This window comes from Chamaea fasciata, unplaced genomic scaffold, assembly GCF_029207755.1.
Source record: "Chamaea fasciata isolate MVZ Bird 193981 ecotype frontalis unplaced genomic scaffold, bChaFas1.0.hap1 SCAF_3, whole genome shotgun sequence".
Classification (NCBI taxonomy): Eukaryota; Metazoa; Chordata; class Aves; order Passeriformes; family Sylviidae; genus Chamaea; species Chamaea fasciata.
In genome coordinates, this window is record NW_027094088.1 from 111941885 (window position 1) to 111961367 (window position 19483).

Here is a 19483-nt window from a genome sequence, read left to right on the forward strand (position 1 = left end):
TTCTTTTGCAGTATCTTAGCTATTACTGATCTTGCTTTGGAAAATTAGGAAAAAAAATAATTATTGATCTGTGCCTTGGTCATGATTAATTTCAATTTTTTTTTTCCATCTGGGACTTGATAATCTTAGAGCTCTTTTCCAACCTTAAGGATTCTGTGATCTTTTATGCATTTTGCCTTCATGCCCCTGGAATTTTTTCATTTAAAATTCGCCCAGTGGAAGCCTCCTGACGATGTCATATTCCTTTTTATCCATGTATTTTTCCATCGCTCTCAAATGCCACTGTGTCTCCCCAGTGTGGTCCACCTGGACACCTGTCCCAGTGCACCTGTGAAGTGAGAATGATTTCCCACCTCCACACTTCAGAATAGAAGAAGTAACTCATTCATTTAGGTTGTTCTATTTGAAATACAACCCCAAAAAAATTACCCTCAAATGTCAGGTATAGCTTTTATTTCCCTTTTTCTCTTCCTTGCTGGGCAGCTCAGCATCATGGACCAATGAAAGCTGTCTATTGCTTCATACTGACCACCTGACATGAGGTCAGTCTGGGTGTGACAGTTCCCAAAATATTTTATTTTTAAAAATAAACACATTGGAATAGCTGGTATATCACAGCTAACTCTATCAGTCTTTCTGCTATCACACTCCTGCTGTTATTTGTGGGCATTTCCATTAGAGATAAGTGAAGCCAATGTCTCTCAAGACAAGCCAGAGGTTTTCAGGAGACTAATTTTGGAGCCAGATGCTTTGCTGATTTATTATTGAAGGGTGAAAGTGCATCATATGACAGGAAAAAGGCTCCTTTTACCTGGGCTGTTCAAACAGAGATGATGACAAAGAATTTCCTTTTGACTCTCCACTTTTCTGGGTTTTCTTATTAAACAGCCAAACAATGGGGAAGTTTTAAGAACACCTAAGTGAGTGACTGTAGCTATTACACAGAGACCAGTAAAATGAGAAGGAATACTGAGAGAAGGATAAAAAGAAGGAATATTGCAGCCACCCAGAAGAGGCAAGGGAAGACAGAGAGAACTGAAGTCAACATTTCAAGAATTAACCAAATAAAGTGAAAAAAACATTCAAGAACACAAGAATAAAGGCCTAAAAATGCATGAAAAAATGGAACATGAAGGACTAGACCTGCAAGGGTCCTGCAGATTCCCAAGGTCAGTCATGGCCTATGAGTGACAACCTTTGGCAGCTTGTTTTGCACAGTTTTGCACATCCCCAATTAATTCTGGTCCGAGATGAGCTGTCTCCTCTTGGCAGTTGCCCCCTACCACCTGCATTTACCATTTATCATTTTGACAACATCATGTATGCCTGACTGTGGTCTTTCCGTGCCATGGAAAACATTAGCCCCAGGAATAGAGAGTTCCAGCTGAATCCAGGTGAAAATCAAGGCAGCGGATCCACAAGCCCGGTGAGTTTAGTGCTGGCACTGTCACACGGTGGGGTGGAGTCCTCCAGCTTTGCAAGGCAAATAAATGACAAGACCAAACTCTATGGGAAGCTGTCAACAACTTCCTAAAATCACTGTGGGATTATCCTTCAACTGCTCATCATGTGCTGGCATTCCACCCCAATTTGAAATTTCAAATCCATGGGTCAATCTCCGCTAAATGTGTTCTTCAGTTTATTTAGGACCAGATGGTTTCCAGAGCATAGCCAACAGAATTTGCACTCCTAGGTTAAAATATTTTCCCATTCTCTCCATCCAGTATCACCCAGAATACACCCAATATAAAGCGTAACATGTATTTTTAAATCCTGTTGGTACCATTAATTATTATCTTTAGTTCTCAGGAGAAAAACAGTTACAGGCAGGGCTGAGTGGCATTTAAAAAGTGATTGCAGTGTGCAACACGAAAAATAAATGCACAGAACTTGAGGCAGAAATAGTCGTAATTGTCCTGGGTTGAAGTATATTCTATCACCATCTTCAAGAACTGTTGAGACCAGGTGAGGCAGTGCTCCCTGCCTCCTCCACTCTGGCTTATCTTCTGTTAATGGGCCATCAGCACCTTTGCTACACAGCTCACAGATAACCCCCTCCTGGACTACCTCCTGTTAATGGGCCCATCAGGCCTTATCACATGACTCACCATCCCATTGTGGGATGCTCCGCCCAGAGGGAGAAACCAAGCATTCCAGCCTGGATATAAGCTGAGACTCTGAACACCAGAGGGGCACTTACCCACTGGATTCCCAGAGGACCCGAGCTACCAGACCTTTCTACAGGATCACTGCTTCAGGAAGACCACCTCATCTGGACTGCTTCCATCACTCTGCTCAGGTTGTATTCTGACTCTGTCAGTGGTCTTTTGTATTATTGCATTGATTTTATTTTACTTTCTTTCCTTTTTTTCTTTTTTCCTATTAAATTGTATCTCTGACTTGGAGCCTCTCATTTGTTTTGCCTTCAAACTACTACATTTTTGGCGCCCAACGTGGGGCACAAGGCACTGAGAAAAGTCAGAATTACAATTTTGTATTGAAGAAGACACCTGTTCGCTATGATGCTCAACATGCTTACATGTGTCTTATATCTATCTCTCTATATTTTTCCACAACTGGGGTACTATCTGCCAGTCTTAATGCTCCTGCGTAGACCAAGGTATGGTACTAAAATTGCTTTAGTAGTCTATTATGTCCATTGCTTGATAAACTCTGAGGCAATGAACATTATTCAGAATATACACCCAGTTTTGTTTTCTTGTTCTGGTCTAAGATGCTACATCTGGAGCCTCAACAATCTCACCCAGCCCCTGTGGGGAGGGGTGAAGAATGATTTTTTCCAGCTTTTCAGGCATGACACAGCAGTTTTTGAAAATATGGAATACCCTCTGGATGCCAAGGACAGCATGATGTTGTTGTTAGTCCTGCTTTGTCTTCTCTGCACGGCCCGCACCATGCTTAGAATCAAAACACTACATGGTGTGATACAGTGTGTTCTGAAGGAAGAGGAAGAGGGAAAAAGAAGCAGAGCAACGATATCAGTGTCTACACAGAGTGTCACAGAGGTGAAAGGAACCAAAGGCAAGGCAACAGTGTCCTCATCTACACAGACCGTCACAGAGGAGAAAGAAGCCAAAAGTGAGGCAACAGTGTCCACATCTACGCAGACTGTCACAGAGGAGAAAGGGACTAAGGGTGCCATCAGCATCTCCACACAAACCATCACCGAACCGGAACAGCCTAAACCAGTAGCAATTGCCCCCGTTCAGAAGAAGAAATCAAGGACCAAATCAGTCCGCATAGTGACTGATGAGGGTGCAGCAGGACCTTCACAATCAGCAGAAGAGACAGAGCCAGAAATCATCACTCGCTCTCTATCTCTGGGTGAGCTGCGTGACCTGCGAAGGGAATTCACCCGCCAGACCAACGAGTCCATCCTGACCTGGCTGCTCCGCATCTGGGACGCTGCAGCCAATAACACCATTCTGGATGGAAGTGAAGCCAGGCAACTGGGATCGTTGTCCCGGGATGTGGTCATTGACCAGGGGATTGGGAAAAGCCAAGAACCTCTCAGCCTCTGGCAGCGACTGCTAACAAGTGTGAAGGATAGATACCTTTGTAAAGAAGACCTCCAAGTGCATCAAGGAAAATGGAACACAATAGAACAAGGTATCCGATGCCTGAAGGAATTGGCTGTGTTGGAAATCATTTTTTCAGAAGATGAGAGATTTCCTAAAAACCCAGATGGTGTCCAGTGCACATCACGGATGTGGTTGAGATTTGCACGGCTTGGACCCGAGATGTACTCACGTTACCTGGCAACACTGCAATGGAGGGAAGGTGAGGACAGGGTAGGTGTCTTGGCTAATAAACTAAGAATTTACGAGGACACTGTCACTGCTCCAGTTCGTACCCATGTCTCATCTGTGGAAACAAGACTGGCTGAGCAAGTCCGGAACTTGATTGAAGAAGGCCATCAGAAACTGAAAAAAGAACTTAAGGAAGAAATTTACCATATCCAGCCAGAGCCAATGAGAGTCTCTGCCATTAGGAGCAGGCGCTCCCCAGCCAGGGAGAGAGGATACACACCCCGAGGTAACCTCTGGTCTTTTCTTCGGGAGCATGGAGAAGACATGAGGAAGTGGGATGGAAAACCCACCTCCTCCTTAGCAGCCCGGGTACGTGAACTGAAAAGAGAAACACCTACCACAAAGAGCCCATCTAGAATCAATGTTGCTCCGGTCTCTCGTGCACAGAACTCCAGACGGTACAGGAATGACGATATGACTGATCCTCTTGAAGGAACCTCAGAAACATATTTACAAGAAGAGAGCAATGTATGCCATGACCAAGAATAGGGGGGCCCTGCCTCTAGCCAGGTAGAGGAAAGGGACAATCGGATCTACTAGACTGTGTGGATCCGATGGCCTGGAACATCTGACCCACAAAGATATACGGCTCTGGTTGATACCGGTGCTCAGTGTACTCTGATGCCATCAAGGTACGTGGGAGCAGAACCCATTTCCATTTCTGGAGTGACAGGAGGATCCCAGGAGCTGACTGTACTGGAAGCTGAAGTAAGTCTAACTGGGAAAGAATGGCAGAAACACCCCATTGTGACTGGTCCAGAGGCCCCATGCATTTTGGGCATAGACTATCTCAGAAATGGGTATTTCAAAGACCCAAGAGGATACCGCTGGGTTTTTGGCATAGCTGCTCTAAAGACAGAAGGCATCAGACAACTGAGTACCTTGCCTGGACTCTCAGACGACCCCTCTGCTGTGGGACTACTGAAAGTTGAAGAACAACAGGTGCCGATTGCCCGAGCAACAGTGCACCGTCGGCAATATCGCACCGACAGAGACTCTGTGGTCCCCATCCATAAGATGATTCGTGAGCTGGAGAGCCAAGGGGTGGTAAGCAAGGCTCGTTCACCCTTTAATAGCCCTATATGGCCCGTGCGTAAGTCCAGCGGAGAATGGAGACTGACAGTGGATTACCGTGGCCTGAATGAAGTCACACCACCACTGAGCGCTGCCGTACCAGACATGTTGGAGCTTCAGTATGAGCTGGAATCCAAGGCAGCAAAATGGTATGCGACCATTGATATTGCAAATGCCTTTTTCTCCATTCCTCTGGCAGCAGAATGCAGGCCTCAGTTTGCCTTCACCTGGAGGGGCGTGCAGTACACCTGGAACCGACTGCCCCAGGGGTGAAAGCACAGTCCCACCATTTGCCATGGACTGATCCAGGCTGCACTGGAAAAGGGTGAGGCTCCAGAACACCTGCAATACATTGACGACATTATCGTGTGGGGAAACACCGCAACAGAAGTCTTTGAAAAAGGAGAGAAGATCATTCAGATTCTCCTGAAGGCCGGCTTCGCCATCAAGAGGAGCAAAGTCAAGGGACCTGCTCGAGAGATCCAGTTCCTGGGAGTGAAGTGGCAAGATGGACGGCGTCAGATTCCCACTGAAGTCATCAATAAGATCACTGCAATGTCTCCACCGACCAACAAGAAGGAAACACAAGCTTTCCTAGGTGCCATAGGCTTCTGGAGGATGCACATTCCCGAGTATAGCCAAATTGTGAGCCCTCTCTACCTGGTCACCCGCAAGAAGAACGATTTCCACTGGGGCCCAGAACAGCAGCAAGCTTTCGCCCAGATCAAGCAGGAAATCGCTCATGCGGTAGCCCTTGGCCCAGTCAGGACGGGATCAGAGGTGAAGAATGTGCTTTACTCTGCAGCCGGGAGCCACGGTCTGTCATAGAGCCTTTGGCAGAAGGTGCCGGGTGAGACTCGGGGACGACCACTGGGATTCTGGAGCCGAAGCTACAGAGGATCCGAAGCCAACTACACTCCCACAGAGAAGGAAATCTTAGCCGCCTATGAAGGAGTCCAAGCTGCCTCAGAGGTGATTGGTACTGAAGCACAGCTGCTTCTGGCACCTCGACTACCGGTGCTGGGGTGGATGTTCAAAGGAAAGGTTCCTACCACACATCACGCCACCGACACCACGTGGAGCAAATAGATCGCCCTAATCACGCAGCGCGCCCGTATTGGAAACCTGAATCGCCCTGGGATTCTGGAAATTATAACAAACTGGCCTAAAGGTGAGACCTTTGGATTATCCTCTGAAGAAGAGGAGGAGCAAGTGACACGGGCCGAGGAAGCCCCACCATATAACGAGCTACCAGAGAGTGAGAGACGATATGCCCTTTTCACCGACGGTTCCTGCCGAATTGTAGGTGCTAACCGGAAATAGAAAGCTGCTGTATGGAGCCCCACACGACGAGTTGCACAGGCTACCGAGGGAGAAGGTGGATCGAGTCAGGTCGCAGAGCTTAAAGCTGTCCAGCTGGCTTTGGATATTGCTGAACGAGAGAAGTGGCCAAGGCTCTATCTCTACACTGACTCATGGATGGTAGCTAATGCTCTGTGGGGATGGCTGGACCGCTGGAGAAAGGCCAACTGGCAGCGCAGAGGGAAACCCATCTGGGCTGCTGAGATTTGGCAAGACATCGCCACCCGAGTAGAAAGGCTGACCGTGAAGGTTCGACACGTGGATGCGCATGTACCCAAGAGTCAGGCTAATGAAGAACATCATAACAACGAGCAGGTGGATCGAGCTGCCAAGGTGAAAGTATCTCAGGTTGATCTAGACTGGCAGCACAAAGGAGAATTGTTCCTAGCTCGTTGGGCTCATGATGCCTCTGGTCATCAAGGGAGAGATGCAACATATCGATGGGCTCGTGACCGAGGGGTGGACATTACTATGGACAGCATCTCCCAGGCTATCCATGACTGCGAGACCTGTGCTGCGATCAAACAGGCCAAGCGAGTGAAGCCTCTGTGGTATGGCGGACGATGGTCAAAGTATAGGTATGGGGAAGCCTGGCAAATTGACTACATCACCCTTCCCCAAACCCGCCAAGGCAAGCACTACGTGCTCACCATGGTGGAAGCAACCACTGGATGGCTGGAGACCTACCCTGTGCCTCATGCTACTGCCCGGAACACCATCTTAGGCCTGGAAAAGCAGGTCCTGTGGAGACATGGCACCCCTGAGAGAATTGAGTCTGACAACGAGACTCATTTCAAGAATGGCCTCATAAGCACTTGGGCCAGAGAACACAGAATCGAATGGATATACCATATCCCATACCATGCACCAGCTGCCGGGAAGGTGAAACGCTGCAATGGACTGCTTAAAACTACCCTTAAGGCACTTGGTGGAGGGACCTTCAAAAATTGGGAACAGAACTTAGCGAAGGCCACCTGGATGGTCAATACTCGAGGGTCCATCAATCGAGCTGGTCCTGCCCAGTCTGAATCCTTGCATACAGTGGATGGAGATAGGGTCCCTGTGGTACACATGAGAGGTATGTTAGGAAAGACTGTTTGGATTAATCCCACCTCGGGCAAGGGCAAACCCATCCGTGGGGTTGTCTTTGCACAAGGACCTGGTTACACTTGGTGGGTGATGCAAAAGGATGGGGACACCCACTGTGTACCACAAGGAGACCTTATTTTAAGTGAGAACTGTGTGTAAGATTTCATTATATATATATATGTGTGTGTGTGTAGTTTAAGGAAGGTATTGATTTGGGATGATGTAGATGGTAATAGAATAAGGGGTGGATAATGTCCTGGGTTGAAGTATATTCTATCACCATCTTCAAGAACTGTTGAGACCAGGTGAGGCAGTGCTCCCTGCCTCCTCCACTCTGGCTTATCTTCTGTTAATGGGCCATCAGCACCTTTGCTACACAGCTCACAGATAACCCCCTCCTGGACTACCTCCTGTTAATGGGCCCATCAGGCCTTATCACATGACTCACCATCCCATTGTGGGATGCTCCGCCCAGAGGGAGAAACCAAGCATTCCAGCCTGGATATAAGCTGAGACTCTGAACACCAGAGGGGCACTTACCCACTGGATTCCCAGAGGACCCGAGCTACCAGACCTTTCTACAGGATCACTGCTTCAGGAAGACCACCTCATCTGGACTGCTTCCATCACTCTGCTCAGGTTGTATTCTGACTCTGTCAGTGGTCTTTTGTATTATTGCATTGATTTTATTTTACTTTCTTTCCTTTTTTTCTTTTTTCCTATTAAATTGTATCTCTGACTTGGAGCCTCTCATTTGTTTTGCCTTCAAACTACTACAGTAATAAAATCCACTTACAGTTAACTTGGGCGGAGTGAAAATAGACTTGTGGCTAGAAATTCTCAAATATCTTCAATTATTATGAAAATTGAGATTCTAAAAAAATCAAGTAACTAAGAGAATTCATCCAAAATTTGGTCCGGTTAGGCTCTCATAACTCCAGGTATGAGGAATAAGAACATATTCTTTGTTTTGCACTAATAAAGGGATTTATTGTAAAATTCAGGTACAAAGTGCCTTGTGTTCAATAACTGAATTTTCAGTAATTAAATATTTTAAATGGTTCTACAGAGATCAGTATCTCAGAATTCCTCATCTTCATCCAGTCATCAGCCCAGAAAGTGCTGGGTTTTCCTCATTTTCCACTTCCATTATACTTAATACTTTCACAACAGCAGTACCTGAGAACGTCTGTGCACAGGTATCCAAAAGGATAAAATACACATTTGGTGATTTTTTTTTTGCCTCTCATTCAAAAAATTTGCTTTTAATTATTGTAAACTAAATCAAACACTGAGTAGGTTTTAATTGGTGTGTGAATGTTTAACACTAAGATGACTCCTTAAACAAGGACTTAATGGGAAATGAGTTAATGCAAAAGAGTGAGTGTGGGAGTCTGCAATTCCACCCCACCAAGGACTGGATGGAGGGACACTCATATCCTGTGATGGCTCCTTCATATCCCATCCTCTAGACTAGCGTCACCAGCCCAGGCACAGCCAACAACATCCAAAACACGTCACATACAACTGTCAATGGGAACAGTTCCAAACCTGGGAATTTCAGAGGAACATAGTGGTTGACCAGGGAAGGGCAGACTCAGGATCTCTCCAAGGATTTTAGGATGATCTGAATCATCTCCACATCCCCAGCCAGGGGCACATTCACAGTCACAGAATCAATCTGCAATTCTCACCTGGGAATGCAGCGTTAGGCTGCATCCAGCTTTTCCTGAGTGGGATGGGATCCTCCTCCAGTAAAAGACAGTGTCTTTCAGGTCATTTGAAAAGAAACTTGATGACTAAGAATGGCACAAGGGACCAGATTACATCAAATGGCAAGAAGTATAGACAACTGGTAAGAAAACAAATGTATTAAAGCCACTCAATGGGAAGACTGAGTGGCCCCCCAAATCCCTTCAGTGATCAAAACTCAGGTTTTAACCATGAATTGTGTTCAGCTGCCAGCAATATGAGAAGTCACCTTTCAGAAGCAGAACTTCAGAACTGAATGTGGCAAACAGATGGGCTGTTGGTCCTGCTGGACTCCAGGGAAGTTATACCCATTTATGACTGGACTTATGAGAAACACAAAAGAAGTGGAAGAGGGTCAGAACATCCTAAAATCGTTTTGTTTTGTTTTTTTTTAAACGATCTTTTCTATGTTCTGACTTACTGAAATTTATATCTTAAGAACCAACTGTAAACTGATCTCTCGATCATCTTATGAGTATTTTTCTTCTTCATATAAAGATGTATTAGAACATGTTAGGACATTCTCCTTAAGAATCCGCCCTCTACATTTGGTTTGCCTGCTCACTTCTTCCCCCTCCTGTTCCTTTCCTGAGTGGTAACTTGGAAAATTGTCACTCAAGATCCTCCTGAAATGAAGCATTATTATTCTGTGAGAAGCTTGTTTCACTACAAGTTGTCTGAGTGCAACCTCTTCAAGATGAGATTTTATCTCTGCTCCCCAGGTCAAGCTCAGTAAGTGCAGAAGGAGGTTTGCTTATCCCTGTTTAGGTAAGAAGGAGAATCCTTAAGGAAGAACATAAACAAAAGAAAGAAGCACTATAAATAGTCGACATAGACCCTATATATTGTAATGTTCTCTCTGGTACAGTTATTTTGGTTCTGATGATCTTAGACAAAATCTTATTATGGTTTGCTAAATCAGTCACTGATTCCCTGACTTGGAATTTTGCCATTTTTTAGAATGTAAACTCAACATTTGGGAGGAGCAGACGATTACACACATTTTCTCTCCAAGAGGAGCAGATCAGCTGCCGACCTACTGATCCCAATCTCAATGATCTCCCAAAGTCCCTTCCAACCTCGATTATCCTGTGATCCCATTCTGCCATACACAGGTGCCAGTCCCCACCAGTCCCATTAAGGGCTGTCTGGAGTCATCCTTCTCCTCCCTGAGCCTGTCAAGTCATTAATGTCAGACTCCCCTGATTCCTGCTCCCACTTTGGAGTTTTGGGATGAAATTTTCAGAAGCTGAATGTTTGATGAACCAAGAAGAATATTTCCAAGCCTGTAAACAGTGAATGGAGAATGTCAGAAACATGAAGACACTTCCACTGCTTGTCCCTTGCACAACACTTCTCATTCTTCACTGGGTCCGTAAAAGTTTTGAGCCAGAGATTCAGGCACCAAATCTCTACCTCCAAAGTCCTCAAGTCTAAACAACTGTCCTCAAGATGAGGGATTTCTAGCTCACATTGAGGGACACTAAAAAAAATAGTTTCTGCTGGAGTTTTGCTTCTCAGCCGTTCCTGAAATGTGGGCATTCCTTAAAGGATCTCCGGAGGCTCCTAGAAAGTCAAATTCCTGAGAAATCAAGCCCAAACTAGAGTAAAAATACAGGTATCATCTACCTGGCCACATTTCTCAACAAAAAATAAGATCTTATCTTCAAAATAACGACCCAAACGATCTCCACTAATTCCAATTTTGCATTATATGCAACAGGAACTAACTACAAGCAGTACATAAGGAACTGCAATAATCATCCCTGGATTGTGATGGGGTTTATTACACATGTTCTTATCTGATTTATACTAAGGGCTTATTTATGTGCATTATTTTAATTGTACTGGAAATTTAAATGCAAGTTTCGTACATATCATCAAAATTTGCAACAAAGTAAGTGCAATAATCAAATGTATCCATATCACTGAAATCCCATACATAATAATTAAAAGATAAGCATGGAAGGATGAAGAAATGCCTATCACACAATAATTTACAAGCCAAATAATTCAATGGTTGCAAAGTAAAAAAAAAAAAATTCAATAAAAATCACAGAAACCTGAAGTTAAGGCAATGTACACCACTGTAATTTAAAGATGTAAATTTGACAGGAAGACATTAATTAAACCAGAGAAGCTTTTAAAGCTGAAAAAAATCAAAAGGAAATACTGTACATCAAAGAAACACAAAAGGACTAAGACACAGGAATTAGTACCTGAAATATTCAAGCTATCTTAAATCTGCCTTAAGGGCTATTCTGCACTTATCTTCTCTCAAATCAATTAAGGTGAGTAGTTTTATTATTTACCCCTTGTGTGTTCTGAAGGAACTAAAGATGCTGCACCTCTGCAGTTCCATGTGTAACCAACTTCACTCTCATTTGGATAACCTGACTTTGGAAATTCTTTCCTTCATTATTGGCAATATTGTATGTGAGCATGAAGGAGGAAAATTAAAGAAAGTAAAGCAGCGATTCTATGAACTGGTATTTGGTGTAGAGAGTTAAACAGAAATACAGCTTTTGACCCTGGGCAATAAATTTAAAATAAAAATAAAAATAAATAAAAATAAATAAAAATAAATAAAAATAAAAAAGGCTTTACATGGAATATCAAGTACATGGACAGGTCATCAGTACAGCAATGCCAGGCTCTTGTCTGTGGCTGGTTATCACACAGACACCTCCATGTGAGCAGGTCACCAGACCCTGCACTGATCGCCAGACCCTCCTGCAGCCAGTGCAAGAAAACAGCATTTTGGGCACTATTTCCCTGATTTAAATGTCTTTTGATGAACCAAACACACCAGTGCCTGTTCTACCTGTGACAGACTAATTCTGGGTATTGCTGCAGCACCACTCAGGCCCTTCCAGTGCTCTGTCCCATCCTGTTCCTGCTGCAATGCAAAGTTTGCCCCACACTCTCCCACCTGCTGCGGAAAGAGAAGCAGCGGGAAGTCTAATTCCATGTCTGTGCCTGGGATATACATTCACTTAATTATGGAGGAATATGTGGGATCCAGGGCACAACGTTACCTAAATGTCCAGTCAGTGTCATTCCTGCAGTAAAGATAAATGGACACAATCAGCCAAAACAGTCAAATGTATCCCAGGACTCAGACAAAATCAGGTAAAATATTCTCTAGTCAGGAGAAATAACCTAAGTAAATATAACCTTGTGTTTAACTCTCATAACGGATAGGTTTAACACCCCAAATCTGGCAAATTCAGATATTTACAACCCTTTTCAAAACAGAAGCAACGAGAAGCTCCTGAACCCTTTGTACCACAACCACCTTCACCCAGGAATAATCATCCCCTTTTATCACACAACTTTGAACGATCCCTCAGAGCAGCATCCACACACAACCCTCTGAGTAAAGATCCTCTAGATTCCTATTTCATTTCAGCAAGGGAAATCACGGCATCAGCACGAGAAGCCTCCACCACCAAGCCTCATTTGGATGCAGGAGGCTGCCAGTTGGGTGAAGTTTCTCCCCATTTAGGCGATGCTGTCTCCCAGCAACCCCGGGCTGTTGCCAGGAGAAGCCCCGGGAGCGCTTCCTCCGCACCCCCCGGGCTGTGAGCCGCATGCTAAGCAGAGCTCCAGGAACTCCAGGGACTCAAAACAACAAGACTTTTTTTTTTTTCCACTTTTTTTGTTATGTTTTTTGAGGGGTTTAGTGACGAATGATGTCACCCTTTCCCTCGGGATGTAGTGAGAGGTGGTAAAGTAACAGAGGAGTTTATTCCATCAGGGTTATTCCACATCAAAAGCAGCGTTTGGCAGCTGGATGTGCAGCTCTGTAAATATATTTCCTGTACGCTTTCCATCTCTCCAGCATCCTCTGTGCCTGTTAAACTTCCTCTGGGTTGTTGTTTTCCAGCTGCCAAGAGCAAAAAAAGCACATGCAAACAACAAAAATAATCTCTTTTATACTGACTTAATCTTTGCTTCTCCTTGCAGCACCTTCCAAAATGTAAAATGCAATGGGGGGAGGGGGATGGTTAAAAGTAATTCCTGTTTTTCCAACAAAAGCACAATATTAACAGCTGTACAGTTGGCTTGAAAATTAGGTGTTTAGTGTGTGAATATAATTACCTGACAAAGCGCACCAAAAAAAAAAAAATGGAGAACTAAAAAAAGCCATGACAGGCAGGATTTCCAAAGAAATTCATCCTGGATGTACCTGTAAAAAAGTTGTAACCACAAATTTGAGAAGTTTTTTCAGATAATAAAGAATCACTGGGGTGAGGTGTTTCTCTGCTGAGCATTCTGCTTCCAATCCCGGCATACACAACAAAACTGTAATGAAATTTAATAATTTATGGAAATTGATGGTTTGAGTGTGTTTGAGGCAAAGATTGTCTCCTAGAATGAAGAAATAAGTAATTAACTCTTCTGAGTTAGAAAGGTAAATTGCAATTTGGAAAGTGCAAAACCACATATGACACTGTTACTCAACACACTCCACTGAACTGCAGTGGAAGTCTCGCTTTTTTTGCCCCGTGGTTCATACAAACTCATTAAAAATAGATAACTATTTAATTGATTATGTAGAATCCTGTACCACATAAATAAAGTGGTGAAAAATTTGAAGAAACAAATCCTCCTAAACCTTAAGACGAACCTTATTTTGAGGTTTTGTCCTGAGGTACGGTCTCACACAAGAGTATTTATTTTAGACCTAAAATACAGTGATACTAAATTCATGTCTGAAAAAATTTTATATTTGCTCATGATTACAAATTCTTTTAACCAGTAAAGGAAATAAACATGAGTATTTTTCATTTTATTCCTTATTTTGAGGACATTGTTTAATGGTGAGCATGGCAGTGAGACAAATGGAAGTACCAAACCACAGGCCACTGGTCTGACCACAATAATTTCTGTTCAGTGTCTTAAGAATGGTAGAAAAAGACTAACAGGGAGAGCATGTGGATCCTCTGTCAAATGATATTTTTAATCAATGTTTTCCTTAAAGAGCATGATCTGATTCAAGCAAGAATTAATTCATGGCAATGCTGTGCCTTTTTTTTTTTTTTACACAGAAGGTCAGACTGAAATTCACCATGACCTCCTTCACATTTGTAATTACTGCTCTATTAATCTTTAGATATAAAGCTAAGAGGTCTAATGGGTTTCAACAATCTTAAGGCTCTCTACCCATGAGCTGGACTTTCTCTGCCTCAAAAAAGTCAAGCCACTTGTAAGAAGATATTCTCTGACACTGCTCATTTGGGAAGAGTAGGAGAAACATTCTTGCAATTTATTACACCTTGCTACCTCAGGATATCTAGCAGAAAAAACCTCTGTGTGTGTATATATATATATATATATATTACTCAATGTCTACATTCATAGGGCTCCTTGACTACTGCTCCAACCACTGTCATAAAATAAAATAGTTCATTAAATAGTGTAAGCAATATATCCTCACAAACTCAGAAAACACAACCACATTTCAGCAGCAATCAAACTAAAATTAACTCTGAAAAGTAGAGTCACACAAGAAAGGCAGAAGCAATAAATAAATAATGTGTGTTTTCACTATAAAGTCAACATCATATTGCACCATTACACAAAGACATGAAAGAAGTAATTTTAAAAAATGAATGCAGATGCTCTATTGCAAGGAAAGAAAGCAGCACAACAAACTCTAATTCCCAGATTATGAAATTTGTACAAGACCTGATAAACTCAACTTGCTTACAAAAAAACTAAGTGAAGTTTGCTAATGTCTGTACTCCCTTCAGCTAATGCAGAGTGGTTTATCCAAGTCTAAATGCATGATTTTCTTGGATCCTCAGTGTGCACTAACATCTCTGGAATTTCAACCTTGCTCCACATGAACTCCAGGAACAGCCTGGTGCTCCTCCACAGAGATCTCAGCAGCAGCAGTCTCACTTTTGGGAGCTCTGCTGCAGCAGATGTGGTTGCTGCAGCACAAGGAAGGAGTTCCAGTGATGTTTTATCCCATCAGGATGAGGAGCAGGAAATCAATGGGATCTCCAAGAGACAAGGAGCTAAATGCTCTGCAGCTCTTCACCTGCTAACACCACTGAAGGTGAACAGGATGGACACAGCAGGTCCAGAAAGCTCTCTAGGAAGTTTTCCTCAAGTGTCTGCACCCTAAGGCAGAGCTTTGGCTCACCTGGATGTCCAGGCTTGGTCACAGACCTCTGATGTGACAAGAATCAGAGACCTGGCACAGCACACACAGCTGGAGCAGGGATCAGAACAGACTATGCAGGATGTAGGAATAATCCTTCCTAGCACAGAAAAACAGGATGGGGAGATGCACTCTACTGAAACACAACTCCTTGAGAGAACAGGGCTCCAGAGGGAAACCATCCAGTCAGTAACCACAAGACAGCAGAGATGGGGATCCAAAGTAAGGCTGGAAAGGTACAGACAGTTAGCATTTTCAACTTGCAGAACTCTGGCTTATATAGGGAATGATCAAGGAATCATGGAATACCTTGAATTGGAAGGGACCCACCAGGATCGTCGAGTCCAGCTCCTGACCCTGCACACACACCCCAACGATACCACCCTGTGCTACCCTGAGAGCCTTGTCTAAACACTCCTGGAGCTCTGGCAGCCTTGGGAATTCCCTGGGGAGCTGTTCCAGTGCTCAAACACCCTCTGGGAGAAGAACTATTTCCTGATATCCATCCTAAACCTCTCCTAACACAGCTTCAGCCATTCCCTGGGCCTTATCCCTGGTCACAGAGAGCAGAGATTGGAGCTGCCCCTCCACTGTCCCTCAGGAGCTGCAGCCCCTGAGAAGCTGCCAGAGGGAGAAAAGGGCTCTTCAGAGTGGTCTGAAATTGGAACAAAAAAAAACTTTCTAAGAGCGTTAAGGAACAAAACATCATGAAGAAAAACTGGGAACTTTATCAGAAACACAGAGCTGCTCAATGCACTAAAATACAGAAACCAAAAACAAGGAAGCACAGAGAAGTACCACCTCAGCATTTAGGCACCAAATCAGCGAGGCCAAAGCTGGAGTTCAGCCTAGCTGGGAACATAAATGGCAGTAAGAAATCAATCTACAAAATTTAGAGGAGTAAAAAGAAGGTCAGAAAGAATCAAGGTGCATTGATGAATACAGGAGACAGCCCAGAAGTGTGTACAGGAAAGACTGAAGTACTCAAAACCTCTTTTGTACAAGTCTCCGCAAACAACAACTGCTCCAAAACCTCTCCAGGCTGGTACAGTCAGAAAGAAAAACAGCAAACAATGTGAGGGAAAATGGGTTATGACTACTTAAAGAAGCTAAATGTATTTAAATCCAAGGAGCCATATGGAGTTTTTCCAGAGCTGGGAGGCCAAGTTTGCTGGTGTGGCCATCCGAACACAGTGATGGATCTGTAAATAATAATGAAAAACTACAGTGATTGGGGACCTCCGATGATGAGATCTGGGCTACAGTAACAATCACTTTTGAGAAAGCAAAAAAAAAACAGTTGGGGGGTATAGGATGCTCAGCTTCAGCTCAGTCCTAGAAGAGATCATGGAGAATGCCCTCTTAGAAATCATTTCCAAACAGGGAACAAGAAAGTAATCGGGAATAACCAATACACATTTACCAAGGCAAATCATGCTTGTCCAGCTGAGTTGCCCTTTTAGGCTGAAATGATGGCTCTGCAGGGCGAGGCAGAGCAGTGCCTGTAGCACATGTTGACTTCAGCAGGGCTCTGACACCTCTCCCAGCATTTGCTGTGGAAGCTGACAAAATCCTGCCCGTCAAAAACGGGCAGGAGCACCAGCCTCCAAAGGCAGGGATCAATACTTTTGTGTCTGGTGGGCAGGAGGTGACCCCAGGGGCTGGTGCTGGGGCCAGAATCATTCCATAGCTGAAGCAGCAACATGAGGGATGTGACAGGAAACACGCTCAGTGGATCTGTTAAACACACAGCAAGAGTAGGCACAGCAAACAGCAGAGGTTTATCCGAGGAGACCTGGAAAAATTCCAGGTCTACACCAACAGAAACCTCAGGGAGGTCAACAACAAGAGCAAGATGATCTCAGAGCTGCTGGGAAGGAGCTGTGGTCCTGCTGGATGCCAGGTTAAATGTGCTCACAGTGCAGAGAAAGCAGACTTTGACTCTGGACAGCGGGGATTAAAAAAAATCCTCTCTTCTATGCTGTGCTGGTAAGAATTGACCTGGAACACCAGGTCCAGTTCTGGTTCCTGGCTCACAGAAGATTATTAACCTGGCAAGTGTCTGCAAGGTCAATCAGCCTCGAGTTGATCATCAGCCTAAAATTTTAATTGCCATTCTTTTCTGAGCAATTTACATCTTATTTTAATATTGACAGTTCACTGGAGGGCCATGCTGTTATTAAATACATAATACCACATTTAGCCTCAGAAAAACATTTTAAAAAATTGTACTGGCTGTACTTGTACAGCAGCCCAAAATTATTCTACCTGTGCAGTTACTTAGCGTAAAATGAGCTTGGTGTGTCTTCTCTTCACTCTTTTCTCAACAAACAACATGAAGCTGTCACTTTAATCCAGGCAATGTGCTACTGTTAGTGCCATCCTCTAGGTACTCTTGGTGTCATCTCTAGAGTTCACTGCTGTAATGGCACACAGCCCACCTCTGCATCCCTCCTCCGAGGCCATTTTCTCCACATCAGAAATAACATTCTCCCTCCTACCTTTAATTTCACTATTATTTTCAGCTATTTACCAAGCACCAATTGAGTGAAAAATTGTATTACTCTCTTGAGCACTGGGCTTATGCCACCACCCATTTATAATTCCTCCACCAGCACTTACGTACGTGATGTGTATAAGTATTTATTTTATGCCCCAAATTCACACATTTTGTTAGGGTCCACAGGAGCTTGAAGCAAAGATACCTTATAAGTAACACCTTGATCAATAAATACCTTGTATGTGAATTATCATATACATGTGTTAGAGCACCTCAGTGCCACTAAAACTCCTCCTGAACAGCACTGACAGTCATCTTGGAACACCTTCACTTCCTAGGAGGAGTGTCAGAAAGTAAATTCCTTAATTCCAGGTTGCTAGTTTGCTTACCTGACAGTGCACATCTACTCAAAGGACAAAAGTAATAGGAAGAATTATTAAGAACTTAAAAGCACTTTGCAAACAGAATTATAAAATTATCTGGGTTGGAAGCGACCTTAAACCTCATCCAGTTCCATCTCCCTGCCATGGGCAGGGACACCTTCTACTACCCCAGGCTGCTCCAAGTCCCAATGTACAACCTGGCCTTGGACACTTCCAGGGTCCAGGGGCAGCCACAGCTTCTCTGGGCCAACACAGAGCCGCGCTGGCTGGCTGCTCCAACAACCCGCCCATCCCTATTCTTACGGCACACAAGAAACATCACTGGGCAAGTAAACCTCCACACAAACACCTTCCCAAGCCACATTTACCCCCCCTGACCCCGTCCCCCCCTCACGGGACGCACCCCCCGCCGCCGCCATGTTCCTCCCCACACCCCCGTCCCGCGCCCTAAGCGCGCACGCGCCGCATCGGCCCCGCCCCGCCGCGGGGGCGCCGCGCATGCGCACGCGGGGTGCGGGGAAGGGGCGCGCGGCTGAGGCGGCGGCGGCGGGCGGGAGCGGCGGATTGAAATGGAGAGGAAGGGAACGGAGTTAGCACTTACCTGGCACCGCCATGCGCTGGGTCCTGCCGGGCAGCGCTTCGGCCGCCTGCGGCAGGCGGGAGGCCCAGTCGCCCATGCCGAAGGTGGAGCCGTGGAGGGTGCGGAGGAAGAGCAGGAGGTGGAGGCGGTGGCGCGGAGACATCGCCCGCTGGGGGGGGTGTGGAAGCCCCGGGGAGGGAGGGGCGGGGAGCGCGCCCCCTGCCGAGCGGCAAGGCAAGGCAACTCACCCCCCCCCTACTCCCTCAGGAGCACATCCCAAGTGTCCTCAGTGACTTCATCCCAAAATACCCCGTTCCATGGGCACTGCCCGCTGGGCCATGTTCCTGGGAAGCACCTCTGTGGATTGCTGCTTGCTGTGAAGGCTGCCCGCGGCGTTGTTCCCAATGTTTTGGCACCCTCGTGGAGTCCACGTCGCCTCCACCTCATGTCCTCGTCCGTGTCACATCCACCCTCTGGCCTGCCCACGCTCCCGGCTTTAGAGGGGATTTTGCAGACACATTTAGGAAAACGCACCGCACATTCCTTTCATGAAGTCTTGTGCTTTATTTGTACAAAACCACAGAGTGGTTTGGGTTGGAAGAGGCATTTAAGCTTGTTTTATTTCAACCCCCAATAATACATATATTTGTTTTTCTATGGCTTTTCTGGTTGTTAATTTTGACAGCAGTCTCCTGTGTTGTGTTTAGCCAATGTACTATCATCCTAATACTGCAGAGT

General features: G+C 44.9%; 1 protein-coding gene across 1 annotated transcript in view; it reads right to left on the minus strand.

The window, feature by feature from the left end:
- MSRA (methionine sulfoxide reductase A) overlaps positions 1–18930 on the minus strand; it is a 239774-nt gene extending 220844 nt beyond the window's left edge. Inside the window, exon 1 of the mRNA XM_066180120.1 lies at positions 18767–18930. Within this exon, the coding sequence (XP_066036217.1) occupies positions 18767–18908 (142 nt within the window). The 5' untranslated portion in view covers positions 18909–18930. The remainder of the gene's footprint in view (positions 1–18766) is intronic.
- Positions 18931–19483: the final 553 nt, after the last annotated feature.